This window comes from Penicillium paradoxum (genome assembly GCF_028828445.1).
Source record: "Penicillium paradoxum strain IBT 22861 chromosome Unknown utg000005l_segment0_segment0, whole genome shotgun sequence".
Classification (NCBI taxonomy): Eukaryota; Fungi; Ascomycota; class Eurotiomycetes; order Eurotiales; family Aspergillaceae; genus Penicillium; species Penicillium paradoxum.
Genome location: NW_026643183.1, coordinates 3110868 through 3125045, shown reverse-complemented (window position 1 = coordinate 3125045; position 14178 = coordinate 3110868). Strand labels below are relative to the sequence as shown.

At 50.6% G+C, this 14178-nt stretch overlaps 6 protein-coding genes across 6 annotated transcripts; 3 read left to right on the top strand and 3 right to left on the bottom strand.

Annotated features, from left to right (window-relative positions):
• Window positions 1-64: 64 nt before the first annotated feature.
• Window positions 65-1272, bottom strand: N7457_006156 (glycoside hydrolase family 12 protein; the record flags this gene model as incomplete). The annotated part of the gene is made up of 4 exons (XM_057177200.1): window positions 65-314; window positions 374-789; window positions 849-907; window positions 969-1272. 4 exons carry the CDS (start codon window positions 1270-1272, stop codon window positions 65-67), a joined length of 1029 nt encoding a protein of 342 aa, XP_057031502.1.
• Window positions 1273-2173: 901 nt separating this feature from the next.
• On the top strand, window positions 2174-4571 carry N7457_006155 (glycosyltransferase family 2 protein; the record flags this gene model as incomplete). The annotated part of the gene is made up of 3 exons (XM_057177199.1): window positions 2174-2461; window positions 2536-3255; window positions 3318-4571. The coding sequence occupies 3 exons, from the start codon at window positions 2174-2176 to the stop codon at window positions 4569-4571; spliced, it is 2262 nt and encodes a 753-aa protein (XP_057031501.1).
• Window positions 4572-6303: 1732 nt separating this feature from the next.
• Window positions 6304-7476, top strand: N7457_006154 (RHO alpha subunit C-terminal catalytic domain-containing protein; the record flags this gene model as incomplete). Its single annotated transcript, XM_057177198.1, has 1 exon — window positions 6304-7476. One exon carries the CDS (start codon window positions 6304-6306, stop codon window positions 7474-7476), a length of 1173 nt encoding a protein of 390 aa, XP_057031500.1.
• A 239-nt stretch (window positions 7477-7715) lies between these two features.
• N7457_006153 (uncharacterized protein) lies at window positions 7716-8807 on the bottom strand (the record flags this gene model as incomplete). Its single annotated transcript, XM_057177197.1, has 1 exon — window positions 7716-8807. One exon carries the CDS (start codon window positions 8805-8807, stop codon window positions 7716-7718), a length of 1092 nt encoding a protein of 363 aa, XP_057031499.1.
• A 1371-nt stretch (window positions 8808-10178) lies between these two features.
• On the bottom strand, window positions 10179-12799 carry N7457_006152 (putative anaphase-promoting complex subunit Apc5; the record flags this gene model as incomplete). The annotated part of the gene is made up of 7 exons (XM_057177196.1): window positions 10179-10902; window positions 10957-11093; window positions 11149-11255; window positions 11309-11432; window positions 11484-11898; window positions 11953-12046; window positions 12094-12799. The coding sequence occupies 7 exons, from the start codon at window positions 12797-12799 to the stop codon at window positions 10179-10181; spliced, it is 2307 nt and encodes a 768-aa protein (XP_057031498.1).
• Window positions 12800-12989: 190 nt separating this feature from the next.
• N7457_006151 (phosphoribosylaminoimidazolesuccinocarboxamide synthase) lies at window positions 12990-14044 on the top strand (the record flags this gene model as incomplete). The annotated part of the gene is made up of 3 exons (XM_057177195.1): window positions 12990-13139; window positions 13215-13590; window positions 13662-14044. The coding sequence occupies 3 exons, from the start codon at window positions 12990-12992 to the stop codon at window positions 14042-14044; spliced, it is 909 nt and encodes a 302-aa protein (XP_057031497.1).
• Between the last annotated feature and the right edge of the window lie 134 nt (window positions 14045-14178).

The window sequence follows — 14178 nt, the reverse complement described above, 5'->3', positions numbered from 1 at the left end:
CATGTGTATCTATGTGTCGAAAGAAGGAAAAACAAATGCTCATGATCATACAATGTATACACCCTCACTTCGAAGTCTGGATATCGATCTTGTAATGCTTGGCGGAGAATGTGACATTCTTGTCCACAGAATAGGTTTCTGTTCCGAAACTCAAACTGCCCAGATAGTCGTCTTTCGCAGGGTATTCGTCGCCTTCCAGATTGTATAGATCTGTGATGAGAGGGTAGATATCCCCAGTGAATTTCTCGGTCATGACGTCCGTAACCCAGGACAAGACCTGCTGGTCTTGGTCATTTTTACCAGAGTAGAGTGTGCTGAAAGATGTGTTAGCTAGTGGCATCGGAACGGATCGCAATCAAGAAGCACAACTCACAATGTTGTCCCATCCAGAGTGCGGTTAATTTCTGGCTTTCCCCAACCATGGGGCTGGGCCACCAGAGATGACATCCAGAACCACACCATGACCTCGAATTTGGCATCGGTTCCATTCTTGGCTTTGTCTTCATCGCTGTCCAAGAACATATCAATGGCAACGTTGGCGGCGAGATTCTCATCCTTCAATGTCTGTTTGTCTGTTGACTCGGCGGGTTGATCGCCTAGTCCGTATGTCCAATGCAAGTCGAGATTCAACTCGGAGATTGTATCCAGCGCCTTCGGCAAAATATCGTCGATTCGAACGTTCGGGTATCCGTGGACAGGTGCTGTCTCTGGGCCAGGGTCGAATTGCCATGTAACGGAGAATTCCGGAGCGGTCTGGGGTACATAGGTCTGGTTGTTGAATGTGGTGACCTAAATGATCGCACTGTTAGCATTCACTCCGAAGACATGGGAATAGATGTCTTCCATACATTCATACACAGCCCGTTTCCTGTGGAAGTTGATGTCACACCCCACTGGTTAGGGTTCACTAGAGTCTCAATCAGTGATTGTTCAACATCCACGGGTAGTTCAATGTCGAGGTCACTCACGGATATATTGTTCAGTCTTTGACGGTGGAGTGATTCCATAAGACAGGTCACAGTATTGAGTGTTTCTCACGCCGGTGCCAGCAGTGCTTTCATGGCCACCGCCATCGCCAGTACTATCGCTGCCGTGACCACCGTGACCACCACCCCCAGAACCTATGGCGTCCTCGTTGTTTCCACCGGTGAATAGAGCCTTCTGGCCTGTCGCAGCTCGGTGGGCATCAATTCCCACCAGTGCTCCAACAGTTGCCCCAACTGGGATGCCCACAAGGACCGTGTTGACCAGTAGTCCTAATCCGAAGATCATGGCCGGCGAGGATATCAAGTAAGGCAGTGAAAGTCACGAAGCAATTGCAAATCAGCAAGTCCCGAAGTCTAAAAAAAGATAACCAAAAAGAACCCTGGTCAGCAAAGGATTCGACAGCGAATAGCAAAGGCGAAATTCTCGCTATCCAGGCAAGAAAGGAAAGATGGATTCACACAGATGCATTGGGCCTAGTGTGTTTAAGATCGGAATCAAGCGTTGACCACCCAACGCTTGTTGATAAGAAGAGCGTCCCCGTGGGTCCTTAGCGTGGTAATGGTGTGCTCATTCAGGGCCCCGTATTGGTATTGATGGTCCTTTGCACCTGCATTTTACCTGCATTTCACCTGCATTTCCGGTTTCTTTTCAGGTACATACCATGTACCATGTACTCCGTACTTTTCAGGAACATACATCCTGCAACCACGTCACCGGGTGGGAACTGGCCCTCAATGGCCGCCGCTGATTGGTCCGATGAGGAGGCAATTTGCAAAAATAAAATGGGCCGGTAAGATTACCCCGGCATACAGGACGGAGCCAAGCCCAAAACAGGTACGCGCTTGATGCAAGCGGAGCCACCCCGATCAAATAGGAAATTCAGATCCTGAAAAAGAACGAAAAAGAGTGAAAACAATGCCCCCCAAAACACAGTGAAACCTTGGAAACCCGGACTCTGGAACATTTGGAAAAAATGGGATTCTATTTTTACGGATGCGGCCACGCCCTAGCCTCAGGGCTTAAACCGTTTCTAGAGGTGTACCACCGATACCCTAACAATAAGAATGTGTATGCTTCTTTTCCACCCGTTTCCATTCTTCCATTCCAGCTCTTCGGGCTGATCACACTCGTTTTCAGCATTTTTGCGATCTTCCCTCGTTAGGTCTTATCGCTCTTCCCTCCGAGAATGGACAGACGCCATGGTCACGATGATCAGGACGAAAAGGTCGAGTTGAATACCTATCGAGCCTATCATCCGAACCATAGCTTTGAACAGCCAGAGACTATTTCTCCCTCTCCAATCTCTCCGAGACCTCTCACTCCGATCAGACCGGGCCATTTCCCTACGGACGACTACGGCCAACCCGTTTGGCTCCAACCCACCGCTCACATGTCGGGTCACTCAGATTCCTATTCCAACACGCCTTGGGAGGCTCGAACGCCGTATGACTCGCGGTCGGCGTCACCAAGTCTGGTAATCAAAATCTCTCCTTTGTGCTTTTGGTCTCTTCTCTATAGATCCCGTTCTAACCGGTCTTTGTCCCACAGTACCAAAACAACGCCGTCCAGGAAAGTCACCAGAGTCTTGCCCCTCTAGTGAGCTCGCCTGTGTCGCCAGGATTTGAGAAGGATTGGGTCAAGTCTGGATCAATTGCTCGCATTCATGACCGCGATGATGTGGACACATGGAAAGGATGGAAGAGATGGGTATTTGCCCTGGTTCCATTCCTCACCTTTGCCAACACCGGTATTTACCTGTTCTATCTTGGGCTGAGAATTGCCTGCATCATTATGGCTCAGAATATTGCTGGAGTCTCATATGCTGGAGCGTGGGTCTTTGTGGCTATTGAAATTGCCGTTGCGATCCCCTCCCTCATGCACAACTGCTGGACCATGATGGCCTTGAAGAAGAGAGGCCGTGCCAAGCTGAGATTGACGGGTGGTGAATGTCCTACAGTGGATGTGTTCATCACTTGCTGCGGAGAGGATGACGAAGTCGTTCTCGATACCGTCCGGGGTGCGTGTGACCAGGACTACCCTCGCGATAGGATGAGGGTAATCATTTTGGACGACGCCAAGTCTGCCACTCTTGAGGCCGCTTGTGAGCAACTCGCAATGAACTATCCCAACATCATCTACATGGCTCGTGAAAAGATCCCCGGAAAGCCCCACCACTTCAAGGCCGGCAATCTCAACTACGGTTTGGAGCAGGTCAATCTCTTGCCTGGAGGTGCTGGCCAGTTCATGGCCGCATTGGACGCCGACATGGTAATTACAAATATCCAGCCTGGTTCGAATTGAAAGTTTGTGTACTAACTGGCAATCGGCAGATTCCCGAACAAGAATGGCTTCGCGCTATCCTTCCCCACTTGCTGGTGGATCCCAAGATGGCCCTTGCGTGTCCGCCGCAACTTTTCTACAACACCCCTGCGTCGGACCCGCTGGCACAAAGTCTGGATTTCTTTGTGCATGTTATTGAGCCGATCAAAGATGCGCTAGGTGTGGCCTGGTGCACTGGATCTGGTTACGTTGTTCGACGCGAGGCACTGGAAGAGATCGGCAACTTCCCACTTGGATCCCTGGCTGAGGATGTCGCAACATCGACTCTGATGCTTGGAAAGGGATGGAAAACTGCGTACATCCACGAGCCTCTGCAGTTTGGTACCGTGCCAGAAGACTTTGGTGGCCATCTCAAACAGCGTACACGATGGGCTATTGGAACCGTCGACACGGCTGCCAAGCTGAAGTTCTGTCTTTGGGGCGATGCTGTCAAACAGATGACTGTCGCTCAGCGTTTCTCTGGTTTCCTGTATGCAACTCTTAGTGTCTATACTCTCCTGTTGACCGCTTCCCTCTTCGCCATCCCCATCATCCTCTTGTGGGGTAAGCGTCTGGTTGCCTTTGCGACAGAAGAACAACTCCGCTGGCTGATTTGGGCCTGCTTCGCCGCCACCATCTCCAACCGTCTTTGTGAAATGGCCCTCTTCATCCCGGCCGGCTATCACACCGGTCAACGAGGCTCCCGTTACCAACTTTGGATGTCTCCTTACATCGCTCTGTGCATTGTGCGCGCCTTCCTGCTGCCTACCTGGTTGGGCGGCCAAGCCCAGGCCTTCAAGCCCACCGGTTCTCTCGGCTCCGCCCTAAATGAGCGCGACCCAAAGAAATCGAAAAACATGTTCGTTCGCCTGCGTGTGATTCTGCTCAATTATATGGCCAGCTTCCACCTTGCCTTCGTCTATGCCACCCTCATTGGCGTCGTCATCTCCTCGTACCGCTGCTTCTCCCAGAACTCTGGCTTCCATGATATTATCCTCTGTCTTATCACGCACGCCTTCTGGCCCCCTCTTACCTTCCTCTACATCTGCACTTCTCTGTGGACTCCCATCTCCTATGCCATCGACCCACCCATCATGCCGGAACGTGAAGAGCTCCTCGTCCGCGACCCCAAGACTGGCGTTGCGCACCCGACCAAGCAGAGTAAGAAAATCGCGTTTGGTGGCCAGGCTGCTTGGTTCGAACTTGAGTATATGGTCGCTACCGTTGTGACCATTCTGGTGTTTATCTACTCGTTCCTGTTCTAATTACTATATAATTCCCTGGACACGATCTTTTGGAAACATCTTCTCTTGTATAGCTAACGTGCCACACGCTTCAATCGCAAATATTCTTTTTTTTTATGTTTCTTCTCCCACGTCATATATGCTAGATAGATACCGCACCGACTAAGCTTTGAGGTCTCGGGTGTATGTACTGTACTCCAGTGTACTGCATGGGTGGGTCCTGTCAGATCAGAACCCTTTCCAAAAGTGACCTGTCGCCCGGGCTGTGTACCTTGACGTACTCCGTACACTGATGTACACTGATGTACACTGATGTACACTGATGTACACTGATGTATACTGATGTATACTGTACATCGATGGATGGAGTACCTGTTCATCACAGATCCACGCTGACCAATCACCTGATCTGCGCCCGTTGAATCTCGCGCGTTGATTCGGTGACTTGCAGGGACTTACGTGTGCGTTATTTCCCCGTACCTATTTGCCCAGCTCAAGCTCCGTGTTCCCTGTCATTTTCTAGGCTTGTCCTGTTGCTCCTCTGGCCTCGCTTATCAAGTCCCACTGATCACCAGCGCGTTCTTTAATAATTCGACCACTTACATCGCACAACGTATTCCGTATCCAGGGACTGAATATCGATCAGCGCTGTTTATCCGTGTCACCGCCGGTTTGGTGACGTTTGTGAGCCTCGGTGGGGTTGTTCAGCGTGTGAATCATGATGCGTTTGAACTAACTCACCGCTGGAACATATTGGGAAACAGTACACGATGTGCAAACTCCTTTTGCGAGAGTTAGGGAGAGTGCCTTGCCTCGGGCGATAGCGAGATTGCGCTTTGTTTAATCTCCACCATGCGGTAGCCTCGCACGTCAGGATCTCCATCCCTGTCATTGGCAATCAAATTGTTTACATTGGGGAACAAAGATACCTTATCGTATCAGCAAAAGATTGCTGCCCCTATGCGAGGGTCGGGGATCGAAATCTTATAGTAAACACTGTTGCTAGGGGACCAGCTACTGATTTTATCACAGCTCCATGGTGCAGGTCCGTGTCTATCGGTTTGCTAAATCAACAACCCTACAAGCGCCAAGGATCGCATTTCTTTATGCTTCGTCTCCTGATTGCGGTGATTATGTTGAAGTACTCCAACGCCGGCGATGTCGGAATCGAACCCCTGCTCACCACCGCCATTGTGTTATCCGCTGTCTATTAATCAAAAACAGGTCCACAACAATCCCCTAACCCCGGCTTATCATCTATATCGCCTTGGCAAAGGATCAACACTGCCATTTAAGGTCTTTTTAGGCCGGCGATCGGTTACACTCCGAACAGCCAACGGTTCGGAGTTCGATCACCTGCCCGTCTTGCACAACCACTGGGCTTCTTCTGACGGTGAGGAGTGTTCGTTTGTCTTCAAGCCACTCGGTCCGGTTGCTGAACTCCCGGTCACATGATCGGTAAACACCTATATCGCCCGTCAGAAATGGCCACTGGGATGCAATGAGTCTCCAAATATGTCATCAGACTCGGCTTCGCAAGGTCGAGAACCGGCATATGCATCGGATGGAGCCTTGCAAGGTCCGTACGACATGGCAGGATGGTCTTAGTTGTGGCTATTTAGAAGAGCAGCTCTATCTTCGAGATCCCGTATAGTTCAGAACTACAAAGCGCATTCAAATTGAACCTTCCAACCTCCGAATTGATTGATTGTTTCCAACTATACATCCGTGACTTCGCAATTCGTATTCCACAATGTCCTTCTTACGAAATTTCTTCGGCACCACCGCCATCCCAGCAAAAGACGAAAAGAAGCCTATCCGGGCACTCCCCGCATCCTGGTACACATCCCAAGAGATGTACGAACTCGAACGCCGATCCATCTTCTCCCGAAAATGGCTCCTCACCACACACAAGCACCGCATCCCCAACGCAGGCGACTGCGTCCACTACGACGCCGCAGGCTACGAGTTCCTCGTCGCCAAAGATGACAACGGAGCCATCAACGCCTTCCACAGCAACGACCTCTTCCCTGCACACGTACACATCGACACAAACGGTTTCATCTGGGTGAACCTCGACGCCAGCGAGACACCCGAAGTAGCATGGAAAGACGACTTCGACGGTGCCGACGAGCAGCCCCGGTTCCAGCACTATAACTTCGAAGACTATGTCTTTGACCATACGTGGGATCAGGAGGGCGAGTTTAACTGGAAGATTCTCGCGGATAACTATAACGAGTGCTATCATTGTCAAGTTGCGCATCCGGATATTCCTACCATCGCCGATCTGAACTCCTATTATGTTCGGACGAAGGATGGGCATATCCAGCACTATGGGGCTCAGCGGGATGATCAGATTGAGAAGGGATTCCGCATTGCAACGACGTATTTCTGGCCGAATGCTTCGTTTAATATCTCGTGGGTGGATATACGGTTCTTGGGTATGAGCTCATTGCTGATGGTTATATCTTCTAGTCCTAATTTCTTCTTTATGCAACGCTTCACGCCAACGAGCCCGACGCAATGTGTGATGCGCTATGAGGTCTACCGTCATAAGCATGCCACTGATGAAGCTTTCAATCTTATTAGTGATATGTATAAGCGTATCATGTCGGAAGATAAGTATCTGTGCGTGCATGCGCAGAAGAATCTCAATGCCGGTGTGTTTGTTAATGGTCAGCTTCATCCGGAGATGGAGAAGGGTCCGCTTCATTTCCAGAAGACGGTGCGGGAGGTTGTTATGGAGCATTTTGCGAAAGAGGAGGTTGTTGGGCATCAGATTTGGCCGGCGAAGCATGCTTCAAAGGAGAGTGTTGCTCGGGAGGAAGATGATGTTGCCTTTGGCGGGGAGTACAGCGTCCAGGTTGATGCGTTCAAGGATTCTATGGGCTCTGGGCTTTCGACTGTCTCGACGATTGCTGTTTAAGATTGGTTTGGCATGACCTATTTCGGTATAATCTAATGGTGCTGGGGTTTTGAATTGTGTTTGACGATCTAGGACTTGGTTTACTTGCAATATTTAGTCTTGACAGAATGTATTCTTCTGATGTTCTTTTTCAATTCGTTATCTCTAATGAATAAGAAACATTCTATATCATAAATCAAGTCTATCAGGCTAATAATCACATTCATTAATACATGTATCCCTGGGGGCAACAAAAACGATCAATCCGTCCAGTCAACAAGAAACTCGTCCAACAAATCAAAATTGTTCCTCTCCCTCTCCCTCTCCCTCTCCATCCGCCCTCGGAGTAAATCAGCAGCGATATCAAATTTGGGCTCGGGCACAGGAGGGTCCTCCACTTTCTGCTGCGGAACATGACTGGGAAGATCCAGAGGCCTGGGAACAGTATTCCCCGACCTCCCCTCTCCAATCAAAGGCTTAGTATCAGGGATCTTAAAATCCACCAATCCAGGATCAATTCCAGGCCGTGTCCTCGTCCCCTGCCCATCAAGCCCTCGATCCAACCCTGACCCCGATCTAGCACCACTCAAAGAAGCACCACCCCCAGAAGCCGTCTTGAGATATCGATATGACTCCCGCGAAGAACCCGGCGACTCAGACTCCGGACTCGTCCGACTATCACTATGATCCACAGAATCCAAACTCCGCGGCGACCACGGCAATCTCTGTTCCAGCGAACCATCCCGTCTCCTCTCCTCCCGTTCCCCCTCCCTCCCCCGATGCCCGCACGCATCCGTAATCAAGTCCGTCAGCAACACATTCAGCTGCGCCAGCCGCTTCATCTGTCTCGCCGGGATGGCGTCATCAGCCGACTTCCTCTTCCGCAAGCCCGGCGTCTCGGACAATTCGCGCCAATCCCGCAACCCCCGTTCGGAGCGCTGCCCGGCTTCGATCTTCAATGTCTCTTCCTCGTCGTACGGGAGGGCGGGCTTGAATGAGATCTCGTGGTCGAGGAGGACTTGGTTGAGGTAGTTGACGCGACTTTCCAGGAAGGCGACGTAGCTGCGGGGCACTTCTTGTTTGGTGAGGGGGTCGTAGCCGACGCAGCGGACTTGGGCTTTTTCGCATGTTTCGCAGCGTGGCAGGCGTTGGTCGCAGCGGTGTTTGCGGATGCGACATCGGTTGCAGGCGGAGACGTTGCGGAATGGGGGGATTGGGAGGTCGGGTTGGGGTTGTGGTTTGGGGGGGTTGGATGGGGGGGTTGAGTGTTTGTTAGGGCTTATAGAGCTGGGAGGGGGGGGACAGGTCCATTGTCTGGTTTTTGGGGACGAGGTCGTGGGGGGGTTTGGCATTTTGTATAATAGTGCTTATGAGAGTATTTGTGAATCGTGTTTCTAGGAATTGCAGGGGGGAAGATGAAAATTCAGGAATTTGGGGGCCAGAAGCCGGTGCGGAGTATCACTTCATAGATCGGCGTGATAGCGGTTTTAACTCCGAGACCACGGCTTGATGTACCGGCTAATGATCAATTCCGGGGCAACTCCGGATCCGAGTTCTAGACTCACCGGGTGCACAGCGGAAATCTGTGTATTTTCCGTGTCCGTGGGGGTGGTTGGGGGCTGTCTTGGCTGGGGGGAGGCGGCCTATATTATCCTCTTGTACGGAGTACTCCGTATACAACGTAGATGTTGAGTCTATTGATCAACTTCCTTGGGTGATCATTGTACGCAATGCTCTGTACTATCCAGTCCATGCATTCATTCATCGCTCACCGAATGGCCATCTGGGCAAAACTATGCCTTTTAGGGACTCGGTTAAACGGCAGGGGTATATTGCGGGGACAATCCTGAGACCATGTGGAGATGCTAATGGAGACTCGAGTAACTCCACTGTGGGATACGTCGGGAAAGGAGCAACGGTCCAATGCCGATTTCTCCCGCGGTCAACGCAAAGGGAAGCTGCCCCGCGAACGCACAATCCATATGCCAGGAAGACCCAGGACCACCCAGAACCACTCAGGAACCCCCAAACGAGTGCCAAGCTTCGGGGCGGGCGCACGGGCCATGGCTTGGCATTGTCCCGGGACTCTTCCCCCGCATTACACAGCACGCTCTCTCTATACAACATATTCTCTATTGCTCTCGGCAATCTAGTCTGCTCAATCTCGCTTCTGGGGCCAATAGAGCTGTATATTGGGGCTTTTTTTTGGAGCTTTTCTGTCGGACATCATGTTGACTGAATCGATAAAACCCCTGGAAAGCTCAACACCTCTAGAGTTTGGCAGGATTCGACTATGACCAATAAACTAGCAATTGAAGATATAGATTCAAAATAGCCCTATTGAGTGATCTCATCGCAAACAGGGTGGATATTCAAGGATCCAGGGGCCGAGCATCTTTGCCGGTCATAGGGCATCAGACGGACTGTCAAGGGAAGTCAATTGGACTGTTCAACACAGAGACCCAGTCTGATCATACTAGAAATGACCTCGAAAGCAATTCCTCGTTTCGAATGAACTGGCGGCCGCATATTGAGCAATTTCAGCTCTGAATCAGCCCGGCATCATGGGATAGGCCCGATCAAGAATGATACGTATCATTCTATGCGATATAAAGAACACCTTTCCAAGATAGTCATCTTATCAAGACAGGAGAAGCTAGTATCTGCATGTACTACGATGATGGAATAGCATCGGGACTCGCGATTGTATTATTATTCCTGCATCATATCTCAGTCCCCCGTCGTCTCCGCAGATCCAGATACTTAGCAGCATAGTCATTAGCCAAGACCGGATCGCCTGTAAGATGCATCACAGTAGCCTTTTTAGCCATCATCTCCGTCTGACCCTTGATATCCTCGATTTCCTCGAAATGATCATACGCCGAGTCAATGTACCCAAGAGCACGATTGATATGCTCTTTTCGCGCGGACGTCGAGTCCCGTCCCTTCAAGCTCCACAGCTCACCCGCCATACCCATATTCGCATCAACGAGCAGCGAATATGCATTCGCGATAAGGCCGTAGTCTTCTGACTCCAGGATCTGGGGCATGATGCTCTCGACGAGTTCGCCTGTTGCTTCGAATTCGCGGAGACTTAGTAACACCGTTGATAGTGTGCAAATGGCCTCCCAGAGATCAGCGAGGAGTTTTGAGCGATGTGCTATGTTTGCGGCGCGCATGGCGAGGGAGAAGCCGCGTTGGGGTTGGCCTGATTTTCCGAGGATTTGGGCTTTGAGACAGAGGAGCTTGACTTGGGAATGGACGTCGAAGTTCTCTGGTTGCATTGAGTGGGCGGCTTGCTCGACCATTCTTAAGGCGCGGCCATAGTCGCCCTGGCGCATGGTGAATTCTATGGATTGGAAGGCCAGAAGAAGGCGCATGTCGAAATCGCGGAGTTGCACTGCTTCAAGTTGCGCTAGGATGTGTTCGACGGCCACCTTATCATCACTATAGAGTGTTAGACTTGGGCTTGGAGGATTGCATTTAGTTAGAGGTACTTACCGACAGATTTGGCGCCGCAATTGCAGAAGCCCTGAGTACCAAGTCCATGCATTATTGTATTTGAATGAACGCAGCTTCTCTGGGTCGATTTTATTCATCCGCGTGGATGCCTCCTTGTAATTGCCCTTTTGGGTCAACTGCGGGTGAAAAGTCAGCATGTCTGTCACATAGCCCAATGAAAAGTTCACATACTATTTGGCAGTTTCGGAATGTAATCCTGACACAGTCATCGTGAGGTTGTTTCTCTGAATAGCACTCGCGGAATACCTCTGTATTCAGCCAAGCAAGATGAGTTGCGCCTGCCAGGGTATGTTAGCGTCATCACAGTCAACCTAGACCTTTATGACCTTACCTATCCTGGCATACATGGATCCATGCAGCCCCATGTGGGCACCCGTGGGACTGACAAGACCCTTTATCACATTAACGTGGGATGCTCGCACAAATGTTTCGACAATCGAGGCAAGACTCTCTCCCTGTTTTTCATTAGCATCCATTGATCTTTCAAAGAAGAACGACATCCTTACTTGTTGCATCTCCAATTTGGCTTCGCTTAGCAATGTGGTACTCATGAGAGACCACATTTCGGTCTCCTTGGCCTTGTACTTGAGGAAAGCGAGGCCCTCTTTTTCATTGCCCAGCATTCCACTATTCTGAACTTCTCTCATCTGCTCTGGGAAGGCTTTGCTGAAGTGATACAGCCAGCTCATACAGAAGTTCAAGCAGTTCATATCGTGAGACTCGCGAGCGATGGCAACGGCCTCTTGCACGGCGGAGATAGCTTCGTTGAAACACTCGAAATCTGCTTGCATGATAGCTAAGTTCAGGAGCGCAAACTGATATGAACTTCTGTCCAGGCTCTCATGCATAGTGTAGTCGAAGTAGCGGTGGAGATTATCAAAAGCTGAGGTGTAATCTCCCGCCCTCCAGGCATCCAAATATCTAAGATTGAGTTAGTTCCGATATACGTCAATGATCATTTTGACCAGGACATACTCTAGATAGTGCATCTGTACTGGAATTGAAGACTCTGCAGTGATGATGCGCTTCAGCTGAGCCCTCATTTCATCTGGAACTCTGCCTCCCATTCCTACACCCATTAGCACATGTTCATGAGGTTAGAAGAGATCAGCATACTTTGAAGTTCACCAACCTGGAACTCAAGCAATCGCTCTGCGTCCTTGGCGCTGACCTCTTCTTCTTCATCTTCATCTTCGATATTACCATACACCACCTGTGAAAGGTGGCTAGTGGAATCCAGTCCAAGGTCGCGTAAATTGACATCAATGGCGATTTCCCCGGCCTCGTGATGCCTGCGACTCCAGTAGCTGTATGTTGGCAGACGATATCTGACGAATCCCGTCCAGAGTTTCACAGAATCGTGGAACTGCAATCGCGTATATTCAAGGTAAGCTCTCCGTATGAATATGCCCAGCGGCGAACTCCTAGACAAGCGCATGCGATCATCTTTCTCCGGTACAATTCCATTGTCCCTCTCATGGATCAATTCATCACGCGATTTTTCCAGTAGCGACAGGATAACATCGCTGAAGAAAGTTTCCAAAGCATCCAGCGAGTCGATGGACCACAGGTTCTTCAGAAACAAGTCCCAGAGCGTGCGCCCAGGAACAGATGACTCCTGGCCAGATAGACACTTTTCGAACTCCGAAATTGTCGGCATGTAATGCTCCTCCCATTGCTTATCGGCGGCATCTAGTGGGAACAGACCCGCTGTGAGAAACGAGAGGACGTGAATAGCTGAAGAGTTGGGCACAACGCCATCGGCGTACAGTGTGACCAGACACAGCAAGGAGACTCTCCAGGGAGTCAAATAACGCGTCATTTTGCCTGCACTATGGCTGTCCCATCTTGCTGTGGTCTCTCAAACGGTATATTGTTCCCAAGGGCGCGTGTGTCCGGGGAATAATTAATCGACACCTGAGGCTGCAAGGCAGGAATGCGGGACAACTAGGGGAAAAGGTATGACGCATAACTACTTTCCCTCCGCAACTCACCAATTGTACAATTGCACAATGGCTCAAGCTCTGACAACCACAGATTTGCAGGGTGCTTTGCCCCTGATTGCCAGAGGCAAGGTCCGCGATCTCTATGAGATCGACGATAAGACCCTCCTCTTCGTTGCGAGCGATCGTATCTCCGCCTACGATGTGATTATGGAGAATGTACAATTCCCCCACACCAACACCACAATTGTCTAATTACGCAACGTGCTAACGCTGGTTTTTCTTTGAAATTAGGGAATTCCCAACAAGGGCGTTCTCCTCACCCTTTGCACGCAAACATGGTTCAAGGCTCTGACTGAGGCTAACCCCGCCCTCCGTACTCACTTCATCACCCTCGATCTCCCACCCCAGATTCCAGAATCGCTCCGTCCGATCCTGCAAAATCGCAGTATGCAAGTCCGCAAGCTGCGCATTCTCCCCATCGAGGCAATCGTTCGCGGATATATCACTGGCTCGGCATGGAATGAATACAAGAAGTCCGGAACCGTGCATGGAATCAAGGTCCCCGCCGGTCTGCAGGAGAGCCAGGCTTTCCCCGACGGCCCAATCTACACCCCCAGCACAAAGGCAGAGCAGGGCGAGCACGATGAGAACATTCATCCCGATCAAGGTACGTTCTTTTTGTCCCATATATCTGCATAATATACAACGTGACAGACACTAACGTCTGTCAATCCACAGCCGTCGCCATCCTGGGTGAGCCCTACGCCTCGACCGTTGCCAAGATGGCCGTTGAGCTCTACAAGACCGCGCATGAGTACGCTCTCGCTCGCGGCGTGATCATCGCCGATACCAAGTTCGAGTTCGGAGTTGATGAGGAAACCGGCGAGGTTGTGCTGGCTGATGAAGTCCTGACTCCCGATTCCTCTCGCTTCTGGCCTAAAGAGTCCTACGCTATCGGTCGCGGCCAGTCCAGCTTTGATAAGCAGTTCCTGCGTGACTGGTTGGTCAGCGAGGGTCTCAAGGGCAAGGAGGGTGTGCGCATGCCTGATGATATTGCGCTCAAGACCGCGGAAAAGTACCAGGAGGCTTGGGAGAAGATCACGGGCGGTGTCTCGAACTAGAGGCAACGGACAAGGCATTTCGGGGGTATATATAGGATTTCAAAATTAGACACGAGGTATCTGTTTATGAATAATTTGGGATGAAAATGAAATTTCAAGGTTATGTCCGAAGGGTGCTGTCTGGCATAGATTGT